The 26,149-nt window shown below is 47.1% G+C and overlaps 1 protein-coding gene across 5 annotated transcripts in view; it reads right to left on the reverse strand.

Annotated features, from left to right (window-relative positions):
- SPEF2 (sperm flagellar 2) overlaps positions 1–26,149 on the reverse strand; it is a 172,210-nt gene that overhangs the window by 107,331 nt on the left and 38,730 nt on the right. For all 5 annotated transcript variants that reach the window (XM_066602444.1, XM_066602443.1, XM_066602442.1 and 2 more), the window contains exons 6-10: positions 25,018–25,097; positions 22,879–23,068; positions 19,809–19,997; positions 18,628–18,815; positions 16,795–16,948 (exon numbers count right to left, since the gene is read on the reverse strand). In XM_066602444.1, coding sequence (XP_066458541.1) covers positions 16,795–16,948; positions 18,628–18,815; positions 19,809–19,997; positions 22,879–23,068; positions 25,018–25,097 — 801 coding nt within the window. The remainder of the gene's footprint in view (positions 1–16,794; positions 16,949–18,627; positions 18,816–19,808; positions 19,998–22,878; positions 23,069–25,017; positions 25,098–26,149) is intronic.

The following is a 26,149-nucleotide window of genomic DNA, read 5'->3' on the forward strand; positions in this document are numbered from 1 at the left end:
CTCCGGCATACTAAATAATGGTAAACCTATACCTTTTCAAATAATCCAAAACAAATTTAATATACCCGACTCAATCTTTATATATGAGAAAGCTTCTATCTCCTTTCTCAAACACGCCGATATATACAGCTTCTCCTTCCCAAAAGAACTGGAGATCATATTTCTCAGATGCAGAAAATCCCAAACTTCCCAAATTAAAATTTTTTACAACGCACTCACTCAAAATTTTAACAGATCAAAAAAGATTCACTTATTGAACTGGGAACACACAATAAAAGAAAACATACCACTCCCCAAGTGGTTGAAAGCCATTGAATGGGCAAACAAAGCTACTTTGTCGGCCAACATTCTCCAAACCCACTACAAGGTGTTAACCAACTGGTACTACACACCCTCAAAAATTGCAAGATTCTTTCCAGCTCACTCTAATTCATGCTGGAGAGGCTGCGGACAAGAGGGTACCCTATATCACTTGTTCTGGGAGTGCCCCCAAATTCATGGTTACTGGAAAGAAGTATTCAATACCATCCAACTTATAACTGGCACACGTCTACAATGCCTACCTCAACTGGCACTTCTTCTCATCGATTGCCAAACAATACCAAAAAAGAAAAGAAAGTGGATATGCCATTTTCTACTAACCGCCAAAAACATCATAGCAAAAAAATGGAGAGAGGTTTCCCCACCCTCAATGAGGGACCTCCGAGGCGCAGTTTCAGATCACTATTGCTATGAAAAAATATATGCAAAATTTAATAACTGTCTCCCAAAATGTAATAGCACTTGGAATAAATGGCAGCAATTCGAGTTAAAAAATAAGTTTTGACATGGTTAAAAACTGTTTTGTTGATCCTTTCAACTACTGATTAAACTTAAAGAGTATTTCATCATATTTAGAATTTATATCGCTGCATAAAATGTAGAATTTGAAACACTCAGTAACAAGAACTTTGTAACGATGTATACAGTGTCTACTGCATATGTAATGTTTGTATATGTACTCTTGATATATTATAAAACCCAATAAAAATTAGTTGAGAAAAAAAAAAAAAAGCAGTATGACGTAATGCTATAGCAATACGTCATACTGCAGGAGCGATCAAAGCATCACATGTTAAAGTCCCCCAGGGGTACTTCAAAGTAATGTAAAAAAAAAAAAAAAAAATCAATAAAGTTTTTTTTAACCCCTTCCCGCTCCTGGACGTACCTGGTACGTCATGGCAGCCTGGTACTTCCCGCAACATGACGTACCTGGTACGTCCTGGAGATAGCACGGGATCACATGTGATCCCGCGCTATCCCGCAGCGGGAGCCGGCTGTCAGTCACAGCCGGCGTCCCGCTCCAACAGCGGGGGGGCATCGGAGATGCGCCCGCCGCTGTTAACCCCTTCCCTGCCGCGATCTAAGTAGATCGCGGCAGGGAAAGAGTTCACAGAGGGATCGCGATCCCTGTGTGTCTCCGGCCGGAACTCGCGATGTTATCGCGAGAGCCCGGCCTGTCACCATGGCAACAGGACGCCAGACACTGGCGTCCTGTATTGCCTGTGCCTATTATCGCTGTACAAGCGATAAGGCATGGCAGAGCAGTAGCTCTGCCATGCCTTATGACAGCGATCATAGGCACAGTGATGTAAGTCCCTCAGAGGGACTCAAATAGTATTAAAAAAAAGAAAAGAAAAGTGTAAAAAAAATAAAAATGTAAAAAAAAAAATGTAAAAAACCCCTTTTTTATGCTTTTTCTAATATTAGCATAAAAAAAGGGAAAAAAAACTAAAACCCCACATATTGGGTATTGACGCGTCCGTAACGACGTGTACAAAAAGTTGAACACGCTTTTTATTTTGTACGACAAAAACCGTAAAAAAAACCGCTAAAAAACAGAGGCAAAATGCTAATATTTAGCATTTTGCCTCACAAAAAATGCAATAAAAGTGATCAAAAAAGCCGTACATTTCCCAAAATGGTACCAATAAAAACTACAGCTCGTCTCGCAAAAAATAAGCCCTCATAGAGCTCCGTACATAAAAAAACTAAAAAGTTACAGGACTTTGAATGCAGCTATAGAGAAAAAAAAAGATTTCCAAAAAAAGGGGGTTTTATTGCAAAAAAGTGTAAAAACCTAAAAAAAATATAACAATTTTGGTATCGTTGTTACCGTACCGACCCGCAGAAAAATTTTAGTGTGTCATTTATGCTGCATGATTAACGCTGTAAAAAAAAAAAAAAAATCTATGGCAGAATTGATGCGTTTTCTCTCCCTGTTATCATTAAAAAAAAAAAAAAAAAAATTTACGATATTGTCTATATACCCAAAAGTGGCACCGATAAAAACTACAGATCGCCACGCAAAAAACAAGCCCTTACACGGCCGCGTCCACGGAAAAATAAAAAAGTTATGGCTTTTGAAAAATGGAGATGGAAAAATACCAAAAAATCGCTTGGTCCTCAACGCCAAAATAGGCCATGTCATTAAGGGGTTAATTGAAAAAAAATTGAAAGTTGTAAAAGTTTAAATCACCCCCCTTTTGCCATATCTATTATTTAAAAAACTAAATAATAAATGAAAAATATGTATTTGGTATCGCCACGTCCGTAAAAGTCCGATCTATCAAAGTAGCACATTATTTTTCCCGCACGGTGAACGTCGTTCGAAAAAAAAATAAATAAAGAACGCCAGAAATGCACTTTTCTAGTTACCCTAGCGATCAAAAAGTCGTATGTATTCCAAATTGATACTATCGGAAACTACAGAGCATCACATCTTGTATCCAAGCTAGAGGCGGTACAACAGGGTACTAGAGCCTCCATGCCCCCCATATCACATCTTGTATCCAAGCTAGAGGCGGTACAACAGGGTACTAGAGCCTCCATGCCCCCCATATCACATCTTGTATCCAACCAAGAGGTGGTACAACAGGGTACTAAAGCCTCCATGCCTGGCTGTATCACATCTTGTATCCAAGCTAGAGGTGGTACAACAGGGTACTAGAGCCTCCATGCCCATCTGTATCACATCTTGTATCCAAGGTAGAGCTGGTACAACAGAATACTAGAGCCTCCATGCCCACCTGTATCATATCTTGTATACAAGCTAGAGGTGGTACAACAGGGTACTAGAGCCTCCATGCCTGACCGTATCACATCATGTATCCAAGCTAGAGGCAGTACAACAGGGTACTAGAGCCTCCATGCCCACCTGTATCACATCTGTATCCAAGCTAGAGGCGGTACAACAGTGTACTAGAGCCTCTATGCCCCCTGTATCACATCTTGTATCTAAGCTAAAGGCGGTACAACAGGGTACTAGAGCCTCCATGCCCCCTGTATCACATCTTGTATACAAGCTAGAGGTGGTACAACAGGGTACTAGAACCTCCATCCCTGACCGCATCACATCTTGTATCCAAGCTAGAAGCGGTACAACAGGGTACTAGAGCCTCCATCCCTGACCGTATCACATCTTGTATCCAAGCTAGAGGCGGTACAACAGGGTACTAGAGCCTCCATGCCCCCTGTATCACATCTTGTATCCAAGCTAGAGGCGGTACAACAGGGTACTAGAGCCTCCATCCCTGACCGTATCACATCTTCTATCCAAGCTAGAGGCGGTACAACAGGGTACTAGAGCCTCCATGCCTGCCTGTATCACATCTTGTATCCAAGCTAGAAGCGGTACAACAGGGTACTAGAGCCTCCATCCCTGACCGTATCACATCTTGTATCCAAGCTAGAGGTGGTACAACAGGGTACTAAAGCCTCCATGCCTGGCTGTATCACATCTTGTATCCAAGCTAGAGGTGGTACAACAGGGTAATAGAGCCTCCATGGCCATCTGTATCACATCTTGTATCCAAGCTAGAGCTGGTACAACAGGATACTAGAGCCTTCATGCCCACCTGTATCATATCTTGTATACAAGCTAGAGGTGGTACAACAGGGTACTAGAGCCTCCATGCCTGACCGTATCACATCTTGTATCCAAGCTAGAGGCAGTACAACAGGGTACTAGAGCCTCCATGCCCACCTGTATCACATCTTGTATCCAAGCTAGAGGCGGTACAACAGTGTACTAGAGCCTCTATGCCCCCTGTATCACATCTTGTATCTAAGCTAGAGGCGGTACAACAGGGTACTAGAGCCTCCATGCCCCCTGTATCACATCTTGTATACAAGCTAGAGGTGGTACAACAGGGTACTAGAGCCTCCATGCCTAACTGTATCACATCTTGTATCCAAGCTAGAAGCGGTACAACAGGGTACTAGAGCCTCCATGCCCCCTGTATCACATCTTGTATCCAAGCTAGAGGCGGTACAACAGGGTACTAGAGCCTCCATCCCTGACCGTATCACATCTTGTATACAAGCTAGAGGTGGTACAACAGGGTACTAGAGTCTCCATGCCCCCAGTATCACATCTTGCACCCAAGCTAGAGGCGGTACAACAGGGTACTAGAGCCTCTATGCCCGCCCAAATCACATCTTGTATCCAAGCTAGAGGCGGTACAACAGGCTACTAGAGCCTCCATGCCCACCTCTATCACATCTTGTATCCAAGCTAGAGGCGGTACAACAGGGTAGTAGAGTCTCCATGCCCACCTGTATCACATGTTTTTTCCAAGCTAGAGGCGGTACAACAGGGTACTAGAGCCTCCATGCCTGCCTATATCACATCTTGTATCCAAGCTATAGGTGGTACAACAGGGTACTAGAGCCTCCATGCCCACCTGAATCACATCTTGTATCCAAGCTAGAGGCGGTACAACAAGGAACTAGAGCCTCCATGCCTGCCTATATCACATCTTGTATCCAAGCTATAGGTGGTACAACAGGGTACTAGAGCCTCCATGCCCACCTGAATCACATCTTGTATCCAAGCTAGAGGCGGTACAACAGGGTACTAGAGCCTCCATGCCTGCCTATATCACATCTTGTATCCAAGCTATAGGTGGTACAACAGGGTACTAGAGCCTCCATGCCCACCCTTATCACATCTTGCATCCAAGCTAGAGGTGGTACAACAGGGTACTAGAGCCTCCATGACCACCATATCACACCTTGTATCCAAGCTAGAGCAGTACAACAGGGTACTAGAGCCTCCATGTCTGCCTGTATCACATCTTGTCTACAAGCTAGAGGCGGTACAACAGGGAACTAGAGCCTCCATGCCTGCCTATATCACATCTTGTATCCAAGCTATAGGTGGTACAACAGGGTACTAGAGCCTCCATGCCCACCTGAATCACATCTTGTATCCAAGCTAGAGGCGGTACAACAGGGTACTAGAGCCTCCATGCCTGCCTATATCACATCTTGTATCCAAGCTATAGGTGGTACAACAGGGTACTAGAGCCTCCATGCCCACCCTTATCACATCTTGCATCCAAGCTAGAGGTGGTACAACAGGGTACTAGAGCCTCCATGACCACCATATCACACCTTGTATCCAAGCTAGAGCAGTACAACAGGGTACTAGAGCCTCCATGTCTGCCTGTATCACATCTTGTCTACAAGCTAGAGGCGGTACAACAGGGTACTAGAGCCTCCATGCCTACCTGTATCACATCTTGTATACAAGCTAGAGGCGGTACAACAGGGTACTAGAGCCTCCATGTCTGCCTGTATCACATCTTGTATCCAAGCTAGAGGCGGTACAACAGGGTACTAGAGCCTCCATGCCCCCCCCGTATCACATCTTGTATCCAAGCTAGAGTCAGTACAACAGGGTACTAGAGCCTCCATGCCTGCCTGTATCACATCTTGTATACAAGCTAGAGGCGGTACAACAAGGTACTAGAGCCTCCCTACAAGAGGTCAGTTGTCCACAATAAATGATGCTTTTGCTCTGATATGTAATCACTTACTTATAACAACCTTACAATCACACAGTTTCCGGCAACTTCTAGGGTAGGGATTCCTTAGACAACGAGTGTAAAATAATGGTCATGTAATATTGTATGCAATTTTAACCCCTTACGCTGCGGTTACACGGGACAGAAATCCAGCGAAAATCTTGCGAAATGACGACACAGATAAAACATTGAAGCGCTTTTGCCACCTGTATTCTGCTGCGGCCATCTCTCCCCATACAGAGGAGAGAGGCCGCTGCGTGAACGGGGATACAATTGACATGTCGTGGCTTTAATTTCCGTGCGGCATGTCAATTTCAGCGCGGCTTGGTCGCAGCGTGTGGACGAGATTTTTGCAAATTTTGTCCACTTTGCTGCTTTATCCCGGGATAAACATTGCAGGCAGAAAGTGTGCACATAAATTCCATGGCAATTCCGCCCTGTGTGAACCCAGCCTTAATGACCAAGCCTCTCTGCGCCTTAATGACCCGGCCAACTTTTGGAATTCTGACATGTGTCACTTTAAGGCCTTAGTCAGACGGGCGTTTTTTCGCGCGATTTGCGGATCGCATGACGGATGCGCATCCGCAAATCGCCCGAAAATCTGCTCCTAGCCGCTTTTCATTAGAAATGGGCCGGAGCTGTCCAGCGCATTGCATTCAATGGAGACGGCAATAGAGCCGCCTCCATTTAAAGCAATGCGCTGCTGGTAGAGATGAGCGAACGTACTCGTCCGAGCTTGATATTCGTGCGAATATTAGGGTGTTCGGGATGCTCGTTACTCGTAACGAGTACCACGCGGTGTTCCGGTTACTTTCAGTTTCCTCTCTGAGACGTTAGCGCGCTTTTCTGGCCAATTGAAAGACAGGGAAGGCATTACAACTTCCCCCTGTGACGTTCAAGCCCTATACCACCCCCCTGCTGTGAGTGGCTGGGGCGATCAGATGTCACCCGAGTATAAAAGTCGGCCCCTCCCGCGGCTCGCCACACATGCCTTGTGAGATAGCTGAGGGACAGTGCTGTTCTATTGGAGTTGCTGTAGGGAGAGTGTTTGTAGTGAGTGTAGGCTTCAAGAACCCCAACGGTCCTTCTTAGGGCCACATCTACGTGTGTGCAGGCTGCTGTTAGCAGTGGAGAAATTTTTTTTTTTCTCAAAATCGGCAGTGCAGAGCATTGCACCCGGCATTAGGGACAGAAGCGGTGCTTAGGCAGGGAGAGTGTTAGGAGTGAGTGTAGCCTTCAAGAACCTCAACGGACCTTTCTAGGGCCACATTTAACTGTGTGGAGTACTGTGCAGGCTGCTGTTAGCTGTGTTGCTTTTTGTTTTTTCCTCAAAATCGGCGGTGCAGAGCATTGCACCCTGCATTGATACTACAGGCACAGTATTGTGTAGGCAGGGCCACAACACAGTTATTAGTCATTGAATAGGCACAGTGGGCCTTTCCTTTTAAACAAAAGGGAAAAAAATTATATTTGCCCTGCCTCTGACAGCCGTCAGGGCTCTGGGTACGTGTGTGCTGCGTGGAGAAAGTAAAAAAATCAGACGCAACCAGCTACGGTTGAGTGCAGCCTTGCGCCAATTTCTTTCCTGCCTGGGAAATACCTGCTCTGCCACAGTTAATAACTCTGCAACAGTAAAGTTCTGTGACACTTTTGCAGGGCCGCAACACAGTTATATTAGTCATTGAATAGGCACAGTGGGCCTTTCCTTTTAAACAAAAGGGAAAAAAGTATATTTGCCCTGCCTCTGACAGCCGTCAGGGCTCTGGGTACGTGTGTGCTGCGTGGAGAACGTAAAAAAATCAGACGCAACCAGCTACGGTTGAGTGCAGCCTTGCGCCAATTTCTTTCCTGCCTGGGAAATACCTGCTCTGCCACAGTTAGTAACTCTGCAACAGTAAAGTTCTGTGACAGTTTTGCAGGGCCGCAACACAGTTATTAAAATTATTCAGTGAATAGACGCAGTGGGCCTATCCTTTTAAACAAAAGGGAAAAAAGTATATTTGCCCTGCCTCTGTCAGTCCTAAGGGCTCTGGGTACGTGTGTGCTGCGTGGAGAACGTAGAAAAATCAGACGCAACCAGCTACGGTTGAGTGCAGCCTTGCGCCAATTTCTTTCCTGCCTGGGAAATACCTGCTCTGCCACAGTTAATAACTCTGCAACAGTAAAGTTCTGTGACACTTTTGCAGGGCCGCAACACAGTGTCAGTTATTAAACTTATTATTCAGTGAATAGACGCAGTGGGCCTATCCTTTTAAACAAAAGGGAAAAAAGTATATTTGCCCTGCCTCTGTCAGTCCTAAGGGCTCTGGGTACGTGTGTGCTGCGTGGAGAACGTAAAAAAATCAGACGCAACCAGCTACGGTTGAGTGCAGCCTTGCGCCAATTTCTTTCCTGCCTGGGAAATACCTGCTCTGCCACAGTTAATAACTCTGCAACAGTAAAGTTCTGTGACACTTTTGCAGGGCCGCAACACAGTTATTAAACTTATTATTCATTCATTAGAGGCAGTGGGCCTCTCCTTTTAAACAAAAGGGAAAAAGGTATATTTGCCCTGCCTCTGACAGCCGTCAGGGCTCTGGGTACGTGTGTGCTGCGTGGAGAACGTAAAAAAATCAGACGCAACCAGCTACGGTTGAGTGCAGCCTTGCGCCAATTTCTTTCCTGCCTCGGAAATACCTGCTCTGCCACAGTTAATAACTCTGCAACAGGAAAGTTCTGTGACACTTTTGCAGGGCCGCAACACAGTTATTAAACTTATTATTCATTCACTAGAGGCAGTGGGCCTTTCCTTTTTAAAAAAAGTTAAAAAATTATATTTGGCCTGCAGGCTTGCGCCAATTTATTTCCTGCCTGTGAAATCAAATCACTGGTAATACAGCATGCTGAGGGGTAGGGGTAAGCCTAGAGGACGTGGACGTGGACGTGGCCGAGGACGCGTAGGCCCAAGTGAGGGTGTGGGCATAGGGCGAGCTCCTGATCAAGGTGTATCGCAGCCGACTGCTGCGCGATTAGGAGAGAGGCACGTTTCTGGCGTCCCCACATTCATCGCCCAATTAATGGGTCCACGCGGTAGACCTTTATTAGAAAATGAGCAGTGTGAGCAGGTCCTGTCCTGGATGGCAGAAAGTGCTTCGAGCAACCTATCGTCCAGCCACAGTTCTGCGCCATCCACTGCTGCAAATCCGAATCCTCTGTCTGCTGCTCCTCCTTCCTCCCAGCCTCCTCACTCCACTACAATGACACATGCTCAGGAGCGGGAAGACTCCCAGGAACTGTTCTCGGGCCCCTGCTCAGATTGGGCAGCAGTGGTTCCTCTCCCACCAGAGGAGTTTATCGTCACTGATGCACAACCATTGGAAAGTTCCCGGGGTCCGGGGGATGAGGCTGGGGACTTCCGCCAACTGTCTCAAGAACTTTCTGTGGGTGAGGAGGACGATGACGATGAGACACAGTTGTCTTGCAGTGAGGTAGTAGTAAGGGCAGTAAGTCCGAGGGAGGAGCGCACAGAGGATTCGGAGGAAGAGCAGCAGGACGATGAGGTGACTGACCCCACCTGGTGTGCAACGCCTACACAGGACAGGTCTTCAGAGGGGGAGGCACGGGCAGCAGCAGGGCAGGTTGCAAGAGGCAGTGCGGTGGCCAGGGGTAGAGGCAGGGCCAGACCGAATAATCCACCAACTGTTTCCCAAAGCGCACCCTCGCGCCATGCCACCCTGCAGAGGCCAAGGTGCTCTAAGGTCTGGCAGTTTTTCACAGAGACGCCTGACGAACAGTGGTGTGCAACCTTTGTCGCGCCAAGATCAGCCGGGGAGCCACCACCAACAGCCTCACCACCACCAGCATGCGCAGACATATGATGGCCAAGCACCCCACAAGGTGGGACGAAGGCCGTTCACCGCCTCCGGTTTGCACCGCTGCCTCTCCCCCTGTGCCCCAACCTGCCACTGAGATACAACCCCCCTCTCAGGACACAGGCACTACCGTCTCATGGCCTGCACCCACACCCTCACCTCCGCTGTCCTCGGCCCCATCCACCAATGTAGTTCAGCGCACCGTCCAGCCGTCGCTAGCGCAACTGTTGGAGCGCAAGCGCAAGTACGCCGCCACGCACCCGCACGCTCAATCGTTAACCGTCCACATAGCCAAATTTATCAGCCTTGAGATGCTGCCGTATAGGGTTGTGGAAACGGAGGCTTTCAAAGCTATGATGGCGGCGGCGGCCCCGCGCTACTCAGTTCCCAGTCGCCACTACTTTTCCCGATGTGCCATCCCAGCCCTGCACGACCACGTCTCCCGCAACATTGTACGCGCCCTCACCAATGCGGTTAGTGGCAAGGTCCACTTAACTACGGACACGTGGGCAAGCACAGGCGGGCAGGGCCACTACATCTCCCTGACGGCACATTGGGTGAATTTAGTGGAGGCTGGGACAGAGTCAGAGCCTGGGACCGCTCATGTCCTACCCACCCCCAGAATTGCGGGCCACAGCTCGGTGGTGGTATGTTCGGCGGTGTATGCTTCCTCCACTAAAGCACCCTCCTCCTCCTCCTCCTCCTCAACCTCTGTCTCGCAATCTAGATGTGTCAGCAGCAGCAGGACGTCGCCAGCAGTCGGTGTCGCGCAGCGTGGCAGCACAGCGGTGGGCAAGCGTCAGCAGGCCGTGCTGAAACTACTCAGCTTAGGAGATAGGAGGCACACGGCCCACGAACTGCTGCAGGGTCTGACAGAGCAGACCGACCGCTGGCTTGCGCCGCTGAGCCTCCAACCGGGCATGGTCGTGTGTGACAACGGCCGTAACCTGGTGGCGGCTCTGCAGCTCGGCAGCCTCACGTACGTGCCATGCCTGGCCCACGTCTTTAATTTGGTGGTTCAGCGCTTTCTGAAAAGCTACCCACGCTTGTCAGACCTGCTAGTAAAGGTGCGCCGGCTCTGCGCACATTTCCGCAAGTCCCACACGGACGCTGCCACCCTGCAACATCGCTTTAATCTGCCAGTGCACCGACTGCTGTGCGACGTGCCCACACGGTGGAACTCTACGCTCCACATGTTGGCCAGGCTCTATGAGCAGCGTAGAGCTATCGTGGAATACCAACTCCAACATGGGCGGCGCAGTGGGAGTCAGCCTCCTCAATTATTTTCAGAAGAGTGGGCCTGGTTGGCAGACATCTGCCAGGTCCTTGGAAACTTTGAGCAGTCTACCCAGGTGGTGAGCGGCGATGCTGCAATCATTAGCGTCACCATTCCTCTGCTATGCATCTTGAGAAGTTCCCTGCAAACCATAAAGGCAGATGCTTTGCGCTCGGAAACGGAGGCGGGGGAAGACAGTATGTCGCTGGATAGTCAGAGCACCCTCCTGTCTATATCTCAGCACATTCAGGAGGAGGAGGAGGAGGAGCATGAGGAGGATGAGGAGGAGGGGGAAGAGACAGCTTGGCCCACTGCTGACGGTGCCCCTGCTGCTTGCCTGTCATCCTTTCAGCGTGTATGGCCTGAGGAGGAGGAGGAGGAGGAGGAGGAGGAGGATCCTTCCTAGTGAAGACAGCCATGTGTTGCGTACGGGTACCCTGGCACACATGGCTGACTTCATGTTAGGATGCCTTTCTCGTGACCCTCGCGTTGCACGCATTCTGGCCACTACGGATTACTGGGTGTACACACTGCTCGACCCACGCTATAAGGAGAACCTTCCCAGTCTCATTCCCGAAGAGGAAAGGGGTTCGAGAGTGTTGCTATACCACAGGACCCTGGCGGACAAGCTGATGGTAAAATTCCCATCCGACAGCGCTAGTGGCAGAAGGCGCAGTTCCGAGGGCCAGGTAGCAGGGGAGGTGCGGAGATCGAGCAGCATGTACAGCCCAGGCAGTGCAACAGTCTTTAAGGGCCTGGACAGCTTTATGGCTCCCCACCAAGACTGTGTCACCGCTCCCCAGTCAAGGCTGAGTCGGCGGGAGCACTGTAAAAGGATGGTGAGGGAGTACGTAGCGGATCGCACGACCGTCCTCCGTGACGCCTCTGCCACCTACAACTACTGGGTGTCGAAGCTGGACACGTGGCCTGAACTAGCGCTGTATGCCCTGGAGGTGCTTGCTTGTCCTGCGGCTAGCGTCTTGTCGGAGAGGGTGTTTAGTGCGGCTGGGGGAATCATCACAGATAAGCGTACCCGCCTGTCAACCGACAGTGCCGACAGGCTAACACTCATCAAGATGAACAAAGTCTGGATTTCCCCAGACTTCTATTCTCAACCAGCGGACAGCAGCGATACGTAAGCAATACGTAGGCTGCACCCGCGGATGGAAGCTACGTTCTCTCTCACCATCCAAAACGGGGACATTTCTGCTTCATCAATCTGTGTCTAATATTCCTCCTCCTCCTCCTGCTCCTCCTCCTGAAACCTCACGTAATCACGCTGAACGGGCAATTTTTCTTAGGGCCACAAGGCTCACTCATCTAATTTTTCTAAACAATTTTTATATGTTTCAATGCTCTTAAAAGCGTTGAAACTTTAACTTGAACCAATTTTTCGTTAAACTGGGCTGCCTCCAGGCCTAGTTACCACTTAAGCCACATTAACCAAAGCGATTAATGGGTTTCACCTGCCATCTTGGTTGGGCATGGCCAATTTTTACTGAGGTACATTAGTACTGTTGGTACACCAATTTTTTGGGGCCCTCACCTACAGTGTAATCATAGCAATTTGTATGTTCTTCGCCTGCACTCCTGGTACAGAAGTGTGTGTGGGGTTGGCCTACACTTTAGCTACATAAATGTAACTTGGGCCTTGGCTATACTGCAGCTACTGAAATGGAACTAAGACTGCGCTCCCACTATACTGCTGCTTCGGAATTGTTACTGGGGCCTGTCTTGAGTGCTACTATTGCTGACATGGAACGAAGACTGCGCTCCCGCTATACTGCTGCTTCGGAATTGTTACTGGGGCCTGTCTTGAGTGCTACTATTACTGACATGGAACGAAGACTGCGCTCCCCCTATACTGCTGCTTCGGAATTGTTACTGGGGCTTGTCTTGAGTGCTACTATTGCTGACATGGAACGAAGACTGCGCTCCCGCTATACTGCTGCTTCGGAATTGTTACTGGGGCCTGTCTTGAGTGCTACTATTACTGACATGGAACGAAGACTGCGCTCCTCCTATAATGCTGCTAGTGATATGTTAGTGGGGCCTGTCCTAATGCTACAGCTGAAATGTTACGAATAATGGGCTCTGCCTATACCGCTGCTAATGGTATGTCTCTGGGGTGTGGAAACAGAGGCTTCCCAAAGACATGATGGCGGCGAGGCCATTTCCCACCAACGCGGTTACTGTTAAGGTGCATATAACCACGGACACGTGGAGAGGACACGTAGTGCCTCAAAAACATCCCCCTCCTCCTCCTCCAACAGGGAAAACATTCTTGGCAAATGCCTTTGCATTGGTTCGTGTGGTGGCAGTCCAAGAATTTCACCTTTACCGACACTACAAGAGAGCCCCCCCACCATCCCCCCGCCACGGCCCACTTAATCCTGGCCACATTCCGAAAACCAACAAAATAAAACCGCGCTACTAGGTCCGCAGTCACCACCACATTACCACCAACGCGGTTACTGTTAAGGTACATATTACCAGTCTGACTGGGGCATGCAGACACCTTTACAGAATGAATAGTGTGTGGCACATAGGTTCCCCATTTGCTATGCCCACGTGTGCAGCTCCTGATGGCGGTGGCACAGGATTCTATTTCTCATTGCTTCTGTACAGCATTGTGGGCTATCGCCCCACCACTTTTAAAGAGGGTCGCTGCCTAGCCGTGCCAACCCCTCTGCAGTGTGTGCCTGCGGTTCCTCCTCATGGCAGACGCACTTATAAATAGACATGAGGGTGGTGTGGCATGAGGGCAGCTGAAGGCTGCGCAGGGACAGTTTGTTGTGCGCTGTGGACACTGCGTCGTGCGGGGGGGGGGGGGGGGTTGGGCAGCATGTAACCCAGGAGAAGTGGCAGCGGAGTGTCATCCAGGCAGTGATTGTGCTTTGTTGTAGCTAGTGTGGTGCTTAGCTAAGGTATGCCATGCTAATGAGGGCTTTTCAGAAGTAAAAGTTGTTGGGAGGGGGGGGGGGGGGGCCCACTCTTGCCGGTATTGTGGCTTTATAGTGGGACCTGTGAACTTGAGATGCAGCCCAACATGTAGCCCCTCACCTGCCCTATCCGTTGCTGTGTCGTTCCCATCACTTTCTTGAATTGCCCAGATTTTCACACATGAAAACCTTAGCGAGCATCGGCGAAATACAAAAATGCTCGGGTCGCCCATTGACTTCAATGGGGTTCGTTATTCGAAACGAACCCTCGAGCATCGCGATAAGTTCATCCCGAATAACGAGCACCTGAGCATTTTGGTGCTCGCTCATCTCTAGCTGCGGGCGAGCCCGGGATGAATTGTCGGTAAGGGCTTAAATATATAAGCCCTTCCCTGCAATTCATCCTAAAATGTGTTAAAATAAAAAAAAATTGTGTACTCACCTTCTCCCGGCAGCCGGAGCTCCGTGCGGCCGTCCTGCAGTGGGTGTGAAGGGGGTGTGAGTCAGACCTGCCCCCTGATTGGCTCAGCGCTGAGCCAATCAGAGGCATGCCTCACTCACACCCATTCATGAATTCATAAATGGATGTGAGTCAGACCTGCCCCTGATTGGCTCAGCGCTGAGAGGCAGCAGTCACTCACCCATTCATGAATTCATGAATGGGTGTGTGAGTGAAACCTGCCTCTGATTGGTCAGGGCTGTGACCAATCAGAGGCAGATCATTCAGCAGGCGGGGATTTTAAAGCCCCGCCGGCTGAATAATGCCGAGAAGCAGTTCAGGAGAACTGACAGCGGCCGCGGCTGGACTCCGGCTGCAGCGGAAAGGTGAGTATACAATTTTTTTTTATTTTAACACATTTTAGGATGAATTGTAGGGAAGGGCTTATATATTTAACCCCTTCCCGACAATTCACCCCGCGCACGCCGGCAGCCCATTGCTTTCAATGGAGCGGCTGTATTGCCGCTCCATTGAATTCAATGGGCAAACATCGTTCTTCTCTGCCACAGCTGTTACAGCTGTGGCAGAGAAGAATGATTTGTCTTCTATATGTTCTCAATGGGGTCGGCGCTGCTGCCGCCGGCCCCATTGAGCGCATATACAGAAGAGAACAGGAATCGCAGATCGCACATAGGTGCAATCTGCGATTTTTTGTTCTATAATTTATCGGACGAGCGCATAAAAAGAGCTCATGTGTCCGATACCATTGCAAAGCAATGGTTTTATAAAATCGCCGGACGCATGCGCAAATCGCGGCTAAAAACGCCCGTCTGACTAAGGCCTAACATGGAATAACTCAATAAAGGTTTTGCATATCCCAGTGATTCTGACATTGTTGTTTCACCACATACTGTACTTCATTTAGGTGGTAAAAATAGACCAATAGGATTTCTGCATATTTATTAAAAGTGCCAAAATTGGGAAAATGTTGAAAAAATTGTCATTTTTTCACATTTTCAACTGCAATATCTCACTTTATTTTTTTAACCATTTAGGAGATGTACAAATTTAACATTGATTATTTATTAACATCTTGAAGGACACTGTTTCCCTACACCAAGCCTAACTCAAAAAGGTCCAAAAACTGTCTGCCTTGTACTTTAATTCTGGAGATGTCAGCAGGGCTCCGGCTGTCCAAGTATAACCCAGGTCAGACCTCTTGTTTTTCTCATAACTAGTAGCTCAGTGCCAGAAATTGCAATCAAGGCAGATTTATGAACGTGATTAGTGAAGATGAAGGAAGCAGAAAGCTGCAAACAAGTGTTATCTCCGTCATCTGAGTATCTTTACAGCTGCTAGGTCATGAAACTTCCTGAACCCCTGGGGCCCGGCGCTGCTGACTTGCAAATAAAGGGTGGATTTTTTTATACTTGGAATGTTATTATTCATGAATATTATATAATAATAACATTCATCTTTATCATGACAACATATTCCACCGCACTCTACACATCAATATACACTGAATGGCCACTGTATTACACACCGGCCACTTTATTACACACCGGCCCTTTCACGTTTGGAACTTCCCTGTATGGAAATTACATCTGCGACCCTGGGGTGCGGCATAAAATCACATGACAAGTTTTCTGCGGATCAGTTTCAGCGTGAATCCACATTACAAGCGATCTGGGTGACTTCCAATGAAGCCCGGTCATCAGTGCTAGATTAGCCAGACTAGGATGTCATTGCCAACCTTGTGGGGTTTTATTGTGTGTTGTTGTAGTAAATATACTGAAAATGATCGAGGAAAACATCCAGCAAAAGGGGATCCTGTGGGCAGAAACAACTTGTGTCCGAAAGGGGTCAGAAGAGGATGTCAGGAATCATTCTAATGAACAGATACAGCAGTCAGGAGCAGCCGAATACAACGCTGGTGCTGCAACTAACGTGTCTGAATGCACAACTCGCTATTCCTTAGCACAGATGAGCTAAAACAGCAGACAACCAGTTCCAGCACCATTGTGTCTAAGAAAAACAGAAAGACGAGACTCCAGGGGGCAAAAGAGCACAAAAATTGTATCACTGAGCAGCAGAAAAGCATCACCTGGTCAGATAGATCCAGATTTTTGTTGTACCGTGCTGATGGGAGGTCAGGATTTGCCCCCATAAAACAATAGGGGTGGTGGGACACAGGGGGCACAGGGCTATTAAAAATAAATGATATATGATACAGACACTTATTAATATACTGTAATGTGGGAACAGTTGTGTCTGGAGCTGTTCTAGAGAGAACACATATCTAGACAGAGCTCCCACTACGGTTATACATCTAGGTGAAGACAGGTTTCTCAGCCCCGTCTTCATCCAACTGCATAGAAGAGGAGTTTTGTAAGAAAGATGTACAGCATGATAGTGTGGCGGACTCCCGCAGTACCTTGTACTCTTCATAGTCTTTCTCGTCTAGCAGGCGTTCTTTCTCCAGTTCTAAACCTTGCTCTGGAGTCGGGTCTACGGAAGCTTCTTCATACAGAGGCAATCCTGCGTAAAAGAGCTGCAGCCATTCTCGCATTAATTTATTAGGGATGAGTCTGAAGAAAACGAATTATTGCATGTTTATGAGATGTTCACATACAGACACGAGAAAATATAATGGGTCAGGTTGGGGCAGTGATGTTTTTTAACTCTCCAACAGGAAAACCCACCCGAAAATGTCACATTTTAAAATTGTAGAGTTTACCGTATATACTCGAGTATAAGCTGACTATTCAGCACATTTTTTATGCTGAAAAAGCCCCCCCTCGGCTTATACTTGAATGAGGGTCCCGTACTCAGGCCTCATTCACATGAAAAATAAAGAAAAATCTATATTTACCTTTCCGCTGCTGCCGGGGGCTCGTTATGTCTAGCCGCTTGGGTCCCGTCACTGTAATAAAGTTCTTTCAGCAGGCGGGGATTTAAAATCCCTGCCTGCTAAAAGGGGTGCATCTGATTGGCTGAGCGCTCAGCCAATCATAGGCAACGCTCAGCCATTCATTGAATGACAGCTGAGTGCTGCTTGTGATTGGTCACAGTGCTCAGCCAATCATTGAATTGATTGAATGGCCGAGCGCTGCCTGTGATTGGCTGAGCACTGTGACCAATCATAGGCAGCGCTCAGCTGTCATTCAATGAATGGCTGAGCGCTGCCTCTAATTGGCTGAGCGCTCAGCCAATCAGATGCAGCCCCTTTAGCAGGCAAGGATTTTAAATCCCTGTCTGCTGAAAGAACTTAATTACAGTGATTTGACCCAAGCGGCTAGACACGCCTGAGCCCTGGCAGCGGCAGAGAGGTAAGTATAGATTTTTTTAAATTTTTTACTACAACTAGGGATGATTTTCAGGGAAGGGTTTATATTTAAAGCCCTTCCCCGAAAAATCACTGCGGGGGGGGGGGGGGGGGGGGGGGGTGTGCCAGCTTATACTCGAGTCAATAAGTTTTCTCAGTTTTTTGTGGTAAACTAAGGTGCCTCAGCTTATATTCGGGTCGGCTTTTACTCGAGTATATATGGTATGTCACATGTAAATAGATTTAACGCAAAACGCAGTTGCCTTAAGTGCATTTTTCACTCCTTAGTGACGTAACTAATTTTTGTCTTAAGAGAAAGTAAATCGTATTCCCTTTTGCGTTCCAGCGTTCATAATTTTGTAGTTTTTCAGCAGTGTAGATGTATGACACCTTGTATTTTGTGGGACAAGTTTTTATAGAAACCAATTAGGGGTACATAACGATTCTTGGCCCGCTCCACCTCCATTTACTAGCGGTGATCATTTCTGTATAAACAAACATAATAAAATAACTCATCATTCCTGGGTGTTTTTCCTCTTGCTTCTGTGGCTGACATATTGTTCATGTCACTACATTGCATCCTCTTACAGAATCCTCTTGATCAGAAGTTTGGTGCACTTTTGCATCAGATTTTCCACACTGACAGTGGAATAAATACTATATTACATGTGAAAACCGTATGTACAGTTACGTTACATATCTTTCCAACACAAACTAAAGTTTCCTAGAATGACTTCTATAAACTCCTCTTTACTTGACACTGCTCGGCCCTAACGAAGATTCGTCTAACTGTAATGAGTCATTTTTACTACTGCTCTCCTCATGTGGGGAAGAGAGACCTTCTGGGCTCCTTAAAATTCCAGGGCCCAAGTGTTACTGTATCCTATGTGCCCACTATGGTTTCACCCTTGTTTATTCCTCTACTGGGATTAAGAACTTTACTTGTTTGTCAGCTCTCGGTATTCTTCGATTTTTGTGACCAGATCCACAACCTGGTGCACTATTGCCCGGCAGGTAGAGTAGTGTTTCTTGTATTGACCAACAGCTCTCTCGGCCACCATCTGGTCATACAGCTCCTGAACGTTCTGCATCTCTTCTTCGCGGTCCAATTTGGCTTGTTTCTGCAGGACCTGTAGCATTGTATATACCAAAGGTAGAAGCGTGACTACAAGACCAATCATCAGTCATCATGTCTAACAGCCATGGAAGGCTTTCTATTTGTTTTCAGGCTTCTACAGACAGTGGAAACTCAATCAACTCTTTTACTAAACTAGTGAATGACCAAACACACCCTGATATATAGAATCGCTTACTTCATGATGTACGAAATACGAACTTGAGAATAACAGAAACCTAATACTATGTTGCATTTGATATAGTGGCTCAATGAAAGCCATACGGGACCTGGATCCAACTTTAGTCCTCCCCAAGCAAACTTTTGGGCATCTGAGTAAACCTGGAACTGCTCCCCCCCCCAATTCTAGCAGTTAACTCAGGCCTGTGCACCACTGCCGTATTGGCAAAATAGGGACATTATTCCCAGGTGGGGGCTCCTGGCACATCACGACTACTAAGCCCCGGTCCAGAGCACAACGCCTGCCTCGGAGTCTGTCCTGAAGGTCTCTTTTCCCGTTAGTGTCACCATCCTCACCTCAAGTATGCGCCACTTAAAGAGTCAGATAGGGACTCTGCCACTTGCAGAGGCCACGTGCCTTCCTGATGCTTGTGACTGATCCACCCACCAGATGTGAGGTATGAACCTCTGCCTGCCTGCTGCGAGACTGGATCTGGATGGCCACATGGTGTGGTGGCGCCCCCTCCCCATCTGGGCCCAGTTGTACCACCTATGACTGTTATCGTTATGCCCTAAATTTGACACAATATCATGTTTTTCAATTAGGTCCATTAAGACGAAGAGTTATTTCTTTGGGTTCCTATCTGAATGAAAGTACAAGCAAATCATAAACCAAAATCGTACGGATTTTAGTGCGAATTTGTAAACTACATATTGCAAATACATTCAATACGTTAATGTAATGGAAGGAGCCCGAAACCTGGACTATACAAAGTAATGAGGCCCAATGGTAACTGAAAATGTAGGTCCAATGATAATTCTATCATACCGCTTCCCTGTCCAGAGTCTCCTGGAATTCCCGTTCCCGTCTCTCCTGATACTGCTTTTCCCGGAAAATTCTGTTTTGTCTGATGACTTCCTTCTCGTGCCGAGAGTGCATCAGCTGTACGGCGATCCTGCGCTCCTCCTGAGACTGTCTCATCAGACGGTTAATAAGCTGCTCATCCCGAAAAGCTTCCTGAGAAGACATCATTGTACAGGGAGTAAGCGTAGACAGCTTTCAATAAATGTCCTTTAGGCCGATCACACACAAGCGTATTCCAGGCACACTTCTGCATCTGTAATATGGGCGAGTGTCCCGGCTGGAATGCAGGTAAAGCTACCCTTTCACCACTCTCCTGCCACTCCAGTTCTGCTGGTCTTCACTTCTAGGTGCAGAATAATGACATCACTGACACCAGGTCATGTGATCACTGCAGCTAGAATATCAGTGAGCTGGTGATTGGCTGCAGCAGCAGTCACGTGACACTGGTGTTAGTGACGTCATTGCTGGCTTTTTGCACCCAGAGCGGAAGTGGGGACCAGAAGCCAGTCGAATGGGAGTATTGGGAGAGCAGGAAAAGCAAGGATGGCATCTTTTATGTTGGATCTGCATCCCAAGCAGCTTTTGTAAAAAAATGTACCTCCTGAACCCCTTAAAGGGGTTGTACCAAGATTACAAGGTATGCCCTATCCACAGCATAGGGGATATTTTGCTGATCTCACCACCGCAGCTTTTATTTTACTTCAGCCGTTTCAGGAATGAAAGCTGAGTTGTGATTGGTTGCTATGGGCAACAAAAGCCATTTTACTGTTTGACAGTTTTGATAAATGAGGCTCTATATGGTTTTAATGGTCAATATACTGTAACAAAATGGTACAATATTATAAGAAAATAGGATATTACATGTCTATAACTTTATTATCTTATCAACATTGGGGGTTAATAGGTAGAACTGATGGACATAGGTCTTTTTTCAGCCTTACATACGATGACTAGGACCCGACAGACAATTTTGGTTGCCGTATTTGGATTCAGCAAAATCTACCCTTGTAACACACGTAATTATAATTAGTTTTCTTATTGCTCGATGTCTGCAGGCATAAAAACTGAAGAACGATTGGCCCGTGTAAACAGGCAGTTCATTTAGGAGCGACTGCCTGTTTACTGTGAATGGAGGAGGGTGACTGGAATAATCCCTGACCGGCTCAACCTTCATTCACTGAGCGATTATCTCTCTTCTGTAAAGGCACAGGAGTTTATCGCTTGGACGGCTGTCAGACACTTCTGCACCCAACAATCCTGTGTAAGAGGATTGTTAAAGGGGTTGTCCCGCGCCGAAACGTGTTTTTTTTTTTTCAATAGCCCCCCGTTCGGCACGAGACAAACCCGATGCATGTGTTGAAAAAAAAACCCGGATAGTACTTACCCGAATCCCCGTGCTCCGGTGACTTCTTACTTACCTTGCGAAGATGGCCGCCAGGATCTTCACCCTCGGTGGACCGCAGGTCTTCTGTGCGGTCCATTGCCGATTCCAGCCTCCTGATTGGCTGGAATCGGCACACGTGACGGGGCGGAGCTACGAGGAGCAGCTCTCCAGCACGAGCGGCCCCATTCAGAAGGGAGAAGACCGGACTGCGCAAGCGCGTCTAATCGGGCGATTAGACGCTGAAAATTAGACGGCACCATGGAGACGGGGACGCCAGCAACGGAACAGGTAAGTGAATAACTTCTGTATGGCTCATAATTAATGCACAATGTACATTACAAAGTGCATTAATATGGCCATACAGAAGTGCATAACCCCACTTTGTTTCGCGGGACAACCCCTTTAAGAGTGAAGATGCCTCTAAGCCCTCATCAAGAGCCATTTAATCAAACGCACGTGTTTCCTAAAGGTTTCATCACAGGGCTGCGTACAACCGGGTAGTCTTTTTGTAGCAATGTGGTAGAATCTCAATGGGATGCCACAATCATGGGTTAAAATTTCTAGACACAGTCAGCAAAATGAAATGTGCATTGTTGGGACTGATGCACTAAAAGGAGTATCACAGCATGAAGATCAATGCCTCAAACAGTAGCGGCTCCACAATACACAGCTGGCGACATTCTGCGGAGCGTACCGACAAATTTGAACTCTCTCAATATGAGCAACGACAGTTTCTTGAAGATTGCCTGAGATACGTTTGCAGTGAAGCCGCCTGTTGGAAAGACAGTCCCTCATACAACAAGATCGTGAAACACGCTTGCAGAGCTACCGGATGTACCAATGGCATAGTGTCTTGTTCAGTGACAAATCGTGAGTCTGTCTAAATGATGATCATCATGCGAGGGTCTGGAGGCAAAGTGGCAATCGGGCTGATCCTTTGACCATTTTGGAACGCCACACAGCTCATCAACATGGTGTCATGGTTTGGCATGCCATCAGCATCAATAGCCAAAAACCTCTGGTTCGATTAGGGGCACACTGATGGCGTGCCGTCATGTTGATGAGGTGCTGCAACTCGTCACGTTACCATATCTTCAGGGTGTGCGCAACTCCATTTTCCAGTAGGACAACCCATGGCCACACACAGTGGACATAAGCAGGCATGTGCTGTAAGGTGTCCAGGTGATTCCTTGACCTGGCCGATCCCCAGATCTCTCTCCAATGGAGAATCTTTGGGACACGATCGGACATGGAGTGATCACTCTCCCACAGCCTTGTAATGAAGGTGAACTGTGGACTGCGGTCAATACCCCATGGTCAGCACCACCCCAGGACCGGACTCCAGCATTCATTAGGTCGAGGCTACATTAACGACTGTATCAGCCAACATGGTGGCCCCACGTATTACTTATCCTGCTGGTTAATGGGCCACAGGAGACGTGGAACTGTGTGAAATTAAAATCAATTGCTCAGAACCTAATTTTCTATCTGTGTGTTGAGTTTTGTTTCATTTCGAGCATTTGTGTACTTACTTCTCCCACTATGTATATAAATATGCCATGTGTCGGCACAATCGTAGACATGAGGACAAAAGCAGCGGTGAGGTGGCTTTATATTACACCCATAAGTCCATATACATAAATCTGCTACCTCCTGCGCCCCGTGAGCGATGAGCTGTTCCATCAACACTCTGCGCCGCCGCTTTTCCCGCTGCTCCCGAGCTACGGCATCCTCCTCGACCCTCTTCTGAAGTTTCTTCACATAGTCATCAGAACAATCCAGTTTTACCACAGCTGCCCCCAGGCTGGCGGAGGATCGCAGTCTCTGTAAAGTTGGGCTCCTGAAAGACAGTTGCATTGCTCTTTGTCAGTATTTAACCGTGAGCCCCAGTGACCCCAATGTCTGATGGGCGCAGGAGAAAAAAAGAGACCCCACAATTTGTCCACAGTGCAATTAGTACTGACTGCAGTGTATAGGGGGTTAAATTGACCCTCCAGTTTTTGACAGGAAGGGGTATAATACCTGCAGTTGTACTACTCTGATCTGTCGTTTCCAGGTCCTGTTTCAGCCAACCAAGGTGGTTGACACAATCTTCAGGCTACGTAATCCCCACAGTACATTGGTAGCATTAAAACTGCTAATGCACTATACCTGCTCTATGATTGGCCAGACCTGCTCATGTGATCGCACTTGCCAATTAAGAGCAGTGCATTAGGTAGATAAAAAACTTCTGCAGCCATTTTGGACGGATAAAAACTGGGACAGAAACCAGTCCAGAGAAGAACTGGCGGTAATATGCCCCCCTGCTCCTCCGGTGCTGGGACAAAAGTTTAGCCTGAAAGCGGGGGGGTCGTTTTAAAGGGATTTTCTCACAATCGCTGTACTTGGTGAATGAAGCAGCATTGTGCATGCTCGGCTGCAGCTTGATTCAAACCCCTCCTCACCACAGTTGTCTACTGAGTAGGACCGCCGAGGTTGGGACCCCCACTCTAGTGACCTGTGGAGGTACCAATAATCAGACATTTATAACTTATCCTGTGTATTGATCGAAATATTAGCACAAATGGGTTTTGCACAAAAATTGCAACTTTTTGTTATTTTATGTTACGTCAGCTCACTTTTTGAAAAGTGGTCAGGATTGGTTTTCTGGGGCCAGACACCTTGACTATAATCTACATCAGAAACTGGTGTAAATTATAGCACAAGCTATGAGGTGACTATCTGGTTTATGGAATGGTCACATGCACCTAATTTAAGAGCCGTGTGCCTCTTTTTAAATTAGGCGCATTTTGCTCCCATGCAGCTGATATCACGGGAGGCTGTTTTGAAGAATCTCTTGGGTAGTATGATAGGATCAATAACCGGTATTAAAGATGACGTGGTTATGCTATAAATGACCACAACAACATGGGAACATTTTAATTTACCCTCCAGATTGCCTGCAGTAGAATGCATTCACATGTAGAGGAAATGCTGCGGATTTTCTGTAGCTGAAACTTTCGCAGCAATATCCTCAGCATTTCCGCATTAAAACCCCATCAACATCCCACCCGCTGGTGTGGATTTTGACCCGAAATCAGTTTTTTATCGTTCATGTGATGCGCTGGTCATGTGGCACCACTTCTGCATCACATGACTGGCAGTGCCGGCGCTCAGTAGCAGTTACTCCGCAGCTTTCTAAATACATTCATTGTTTTATACCACTTTGATAATACATTTGTCGGTTCCACTTTGGGATTACCTCTTGTGGTGGCCAATTTCACAGTTTTTATTTTGATCTGTGTTTTCCAGCATTTCTCACACTTTTTTTCCATTTAGGTCAAAAACGCTGCAGCCAGATGTTACTTTAATGTCTATGGCAAATCACTGAAAAGACTACATACAGAGTTTTCTGCGTTTTCGTTACATTTTGGACATTTATTTTCCTGCGTTCTTTCTGAGGTGTTCAATAAGCTTCTCGAAAGGGCTTGAAAAACTTCAGAAAAAATGCATGTTACCAAATTGTAACCAAATAAAGAATAATATTAGCAAAAATGATTGTAAAGAACACCATGAAAAACACTTGAAGTGCGGCTTCCCCCACACAAGTCAGGGGTGCGGCGAGCCGGATCCTCAGTGGGTAGCACTAGGCCAAGTATTCTGAGAAGGGTTGTATATCTTGGCTCAACTCCTTTAATGGGAAGAAGGCTACAGCAGCTGGAGCACCACGAGCAGGGGGCGACAGGGAGAGAGCAGGCAGATCACACCAAAGTAAAAGACCACATGATACAAAAGCGCACAAAGCCTTACCTCCCGTTCGGGGTCGATCTGTTTGATAGGTTGTCCTTTTCAACCGATTTCTCAAATCGTGTTAATTCATGATAAACCTCCTAGAAAAATGAAAGGTTTTCTAATTTTGTTGGGTTATATGAAGAATTCTCCTTTTTGGGCAATTCTTTTTTGTTAAAAGGGTCAGCTAAAGATAAGCTGGTCCCAAGGTTCCCTGCTGCTGGGACCCCTAGTGATCATCTATAATCTGTGGGGGAACCTGGCAGCATGTATTCAATTCCCAAGCAGCGCCACCACAGGAGAAATGCCGTATTACATGGTGCTGACTGCAATCAATGGGCTATCTGTAAAATGCTTAAACATGCCTGGTCCTCCAGAGAGAGAGGCGCACTTCTGTAGCTGCTCTCCACCCCAAATTATTGATGGCAGTCTTAAATGGGCTTCTCCATTAGATATATTTATGCCCTATCCATATATATATATATATATTGGGATTTAATTGCAAACAAACTACAAAAGACAGGTACACAAGAGGACGGTTCAGAGTTTTCTATGACAAACCAGTAAGTTCCATTTTCTGCCACACCGAGAATGGCGACACCACAGGAGAAATTGTTTAATATCTCAGACTGCGAATTACTGAAGCTATGAATTCAATAGCTGGGGACCAGCTGATTTGTTTGACACATGTTGACCATATTGAATGCGTACCACCCCACGCCCCTTCGGGACCATAACACTGTAAACAAGACACCCAGCGCAGTGATGCAGCAGAAAATGGAACTTACTGCTGAGTCATGAAAAACTTTGAACCTTCCCCTTTACAGTGATGTGCGGATCGTGGACCCGTCTTTTGTAGTTTGTAATTAAAGCCCCAAATCTGCTTCTTCTTTTGAATAGGTATATTCCATAAAACTTTAATTCAGTATATTGTGTAATATATATATGAAATACACACACAGCACAATGTATCAAGTTTTACTGTGATATAGGACAAAACAGGATGAAAAGAACGAAGGATCAGAAGGGAGTGAGTGCTAGGATATGTTTTCTGTGCATTTTCTGTTTAGTGTTTTTTTAAGAATGCCGCTATAGGGTATTTGAAAATATGTTTAAGACATCGAACAAGGTCTTTGACTGTGCAAGTGTTACG

Source organism: Eleutherodactylus coqui, chromosome 5, assembly GCF_035609145.1.
Source record: "Eleutherodactylus coqui strain aEleCoq1 chromosome 5, aEleCoq1.hap1, whole genome shotgun sequence".
Lineage (NCBI taxonomy): Eukaryota > Metazoa > Chordata > Amphibia > Anura > Eleutherodactylidae > Eleutherodactylus > Eleutherodactylus coqui.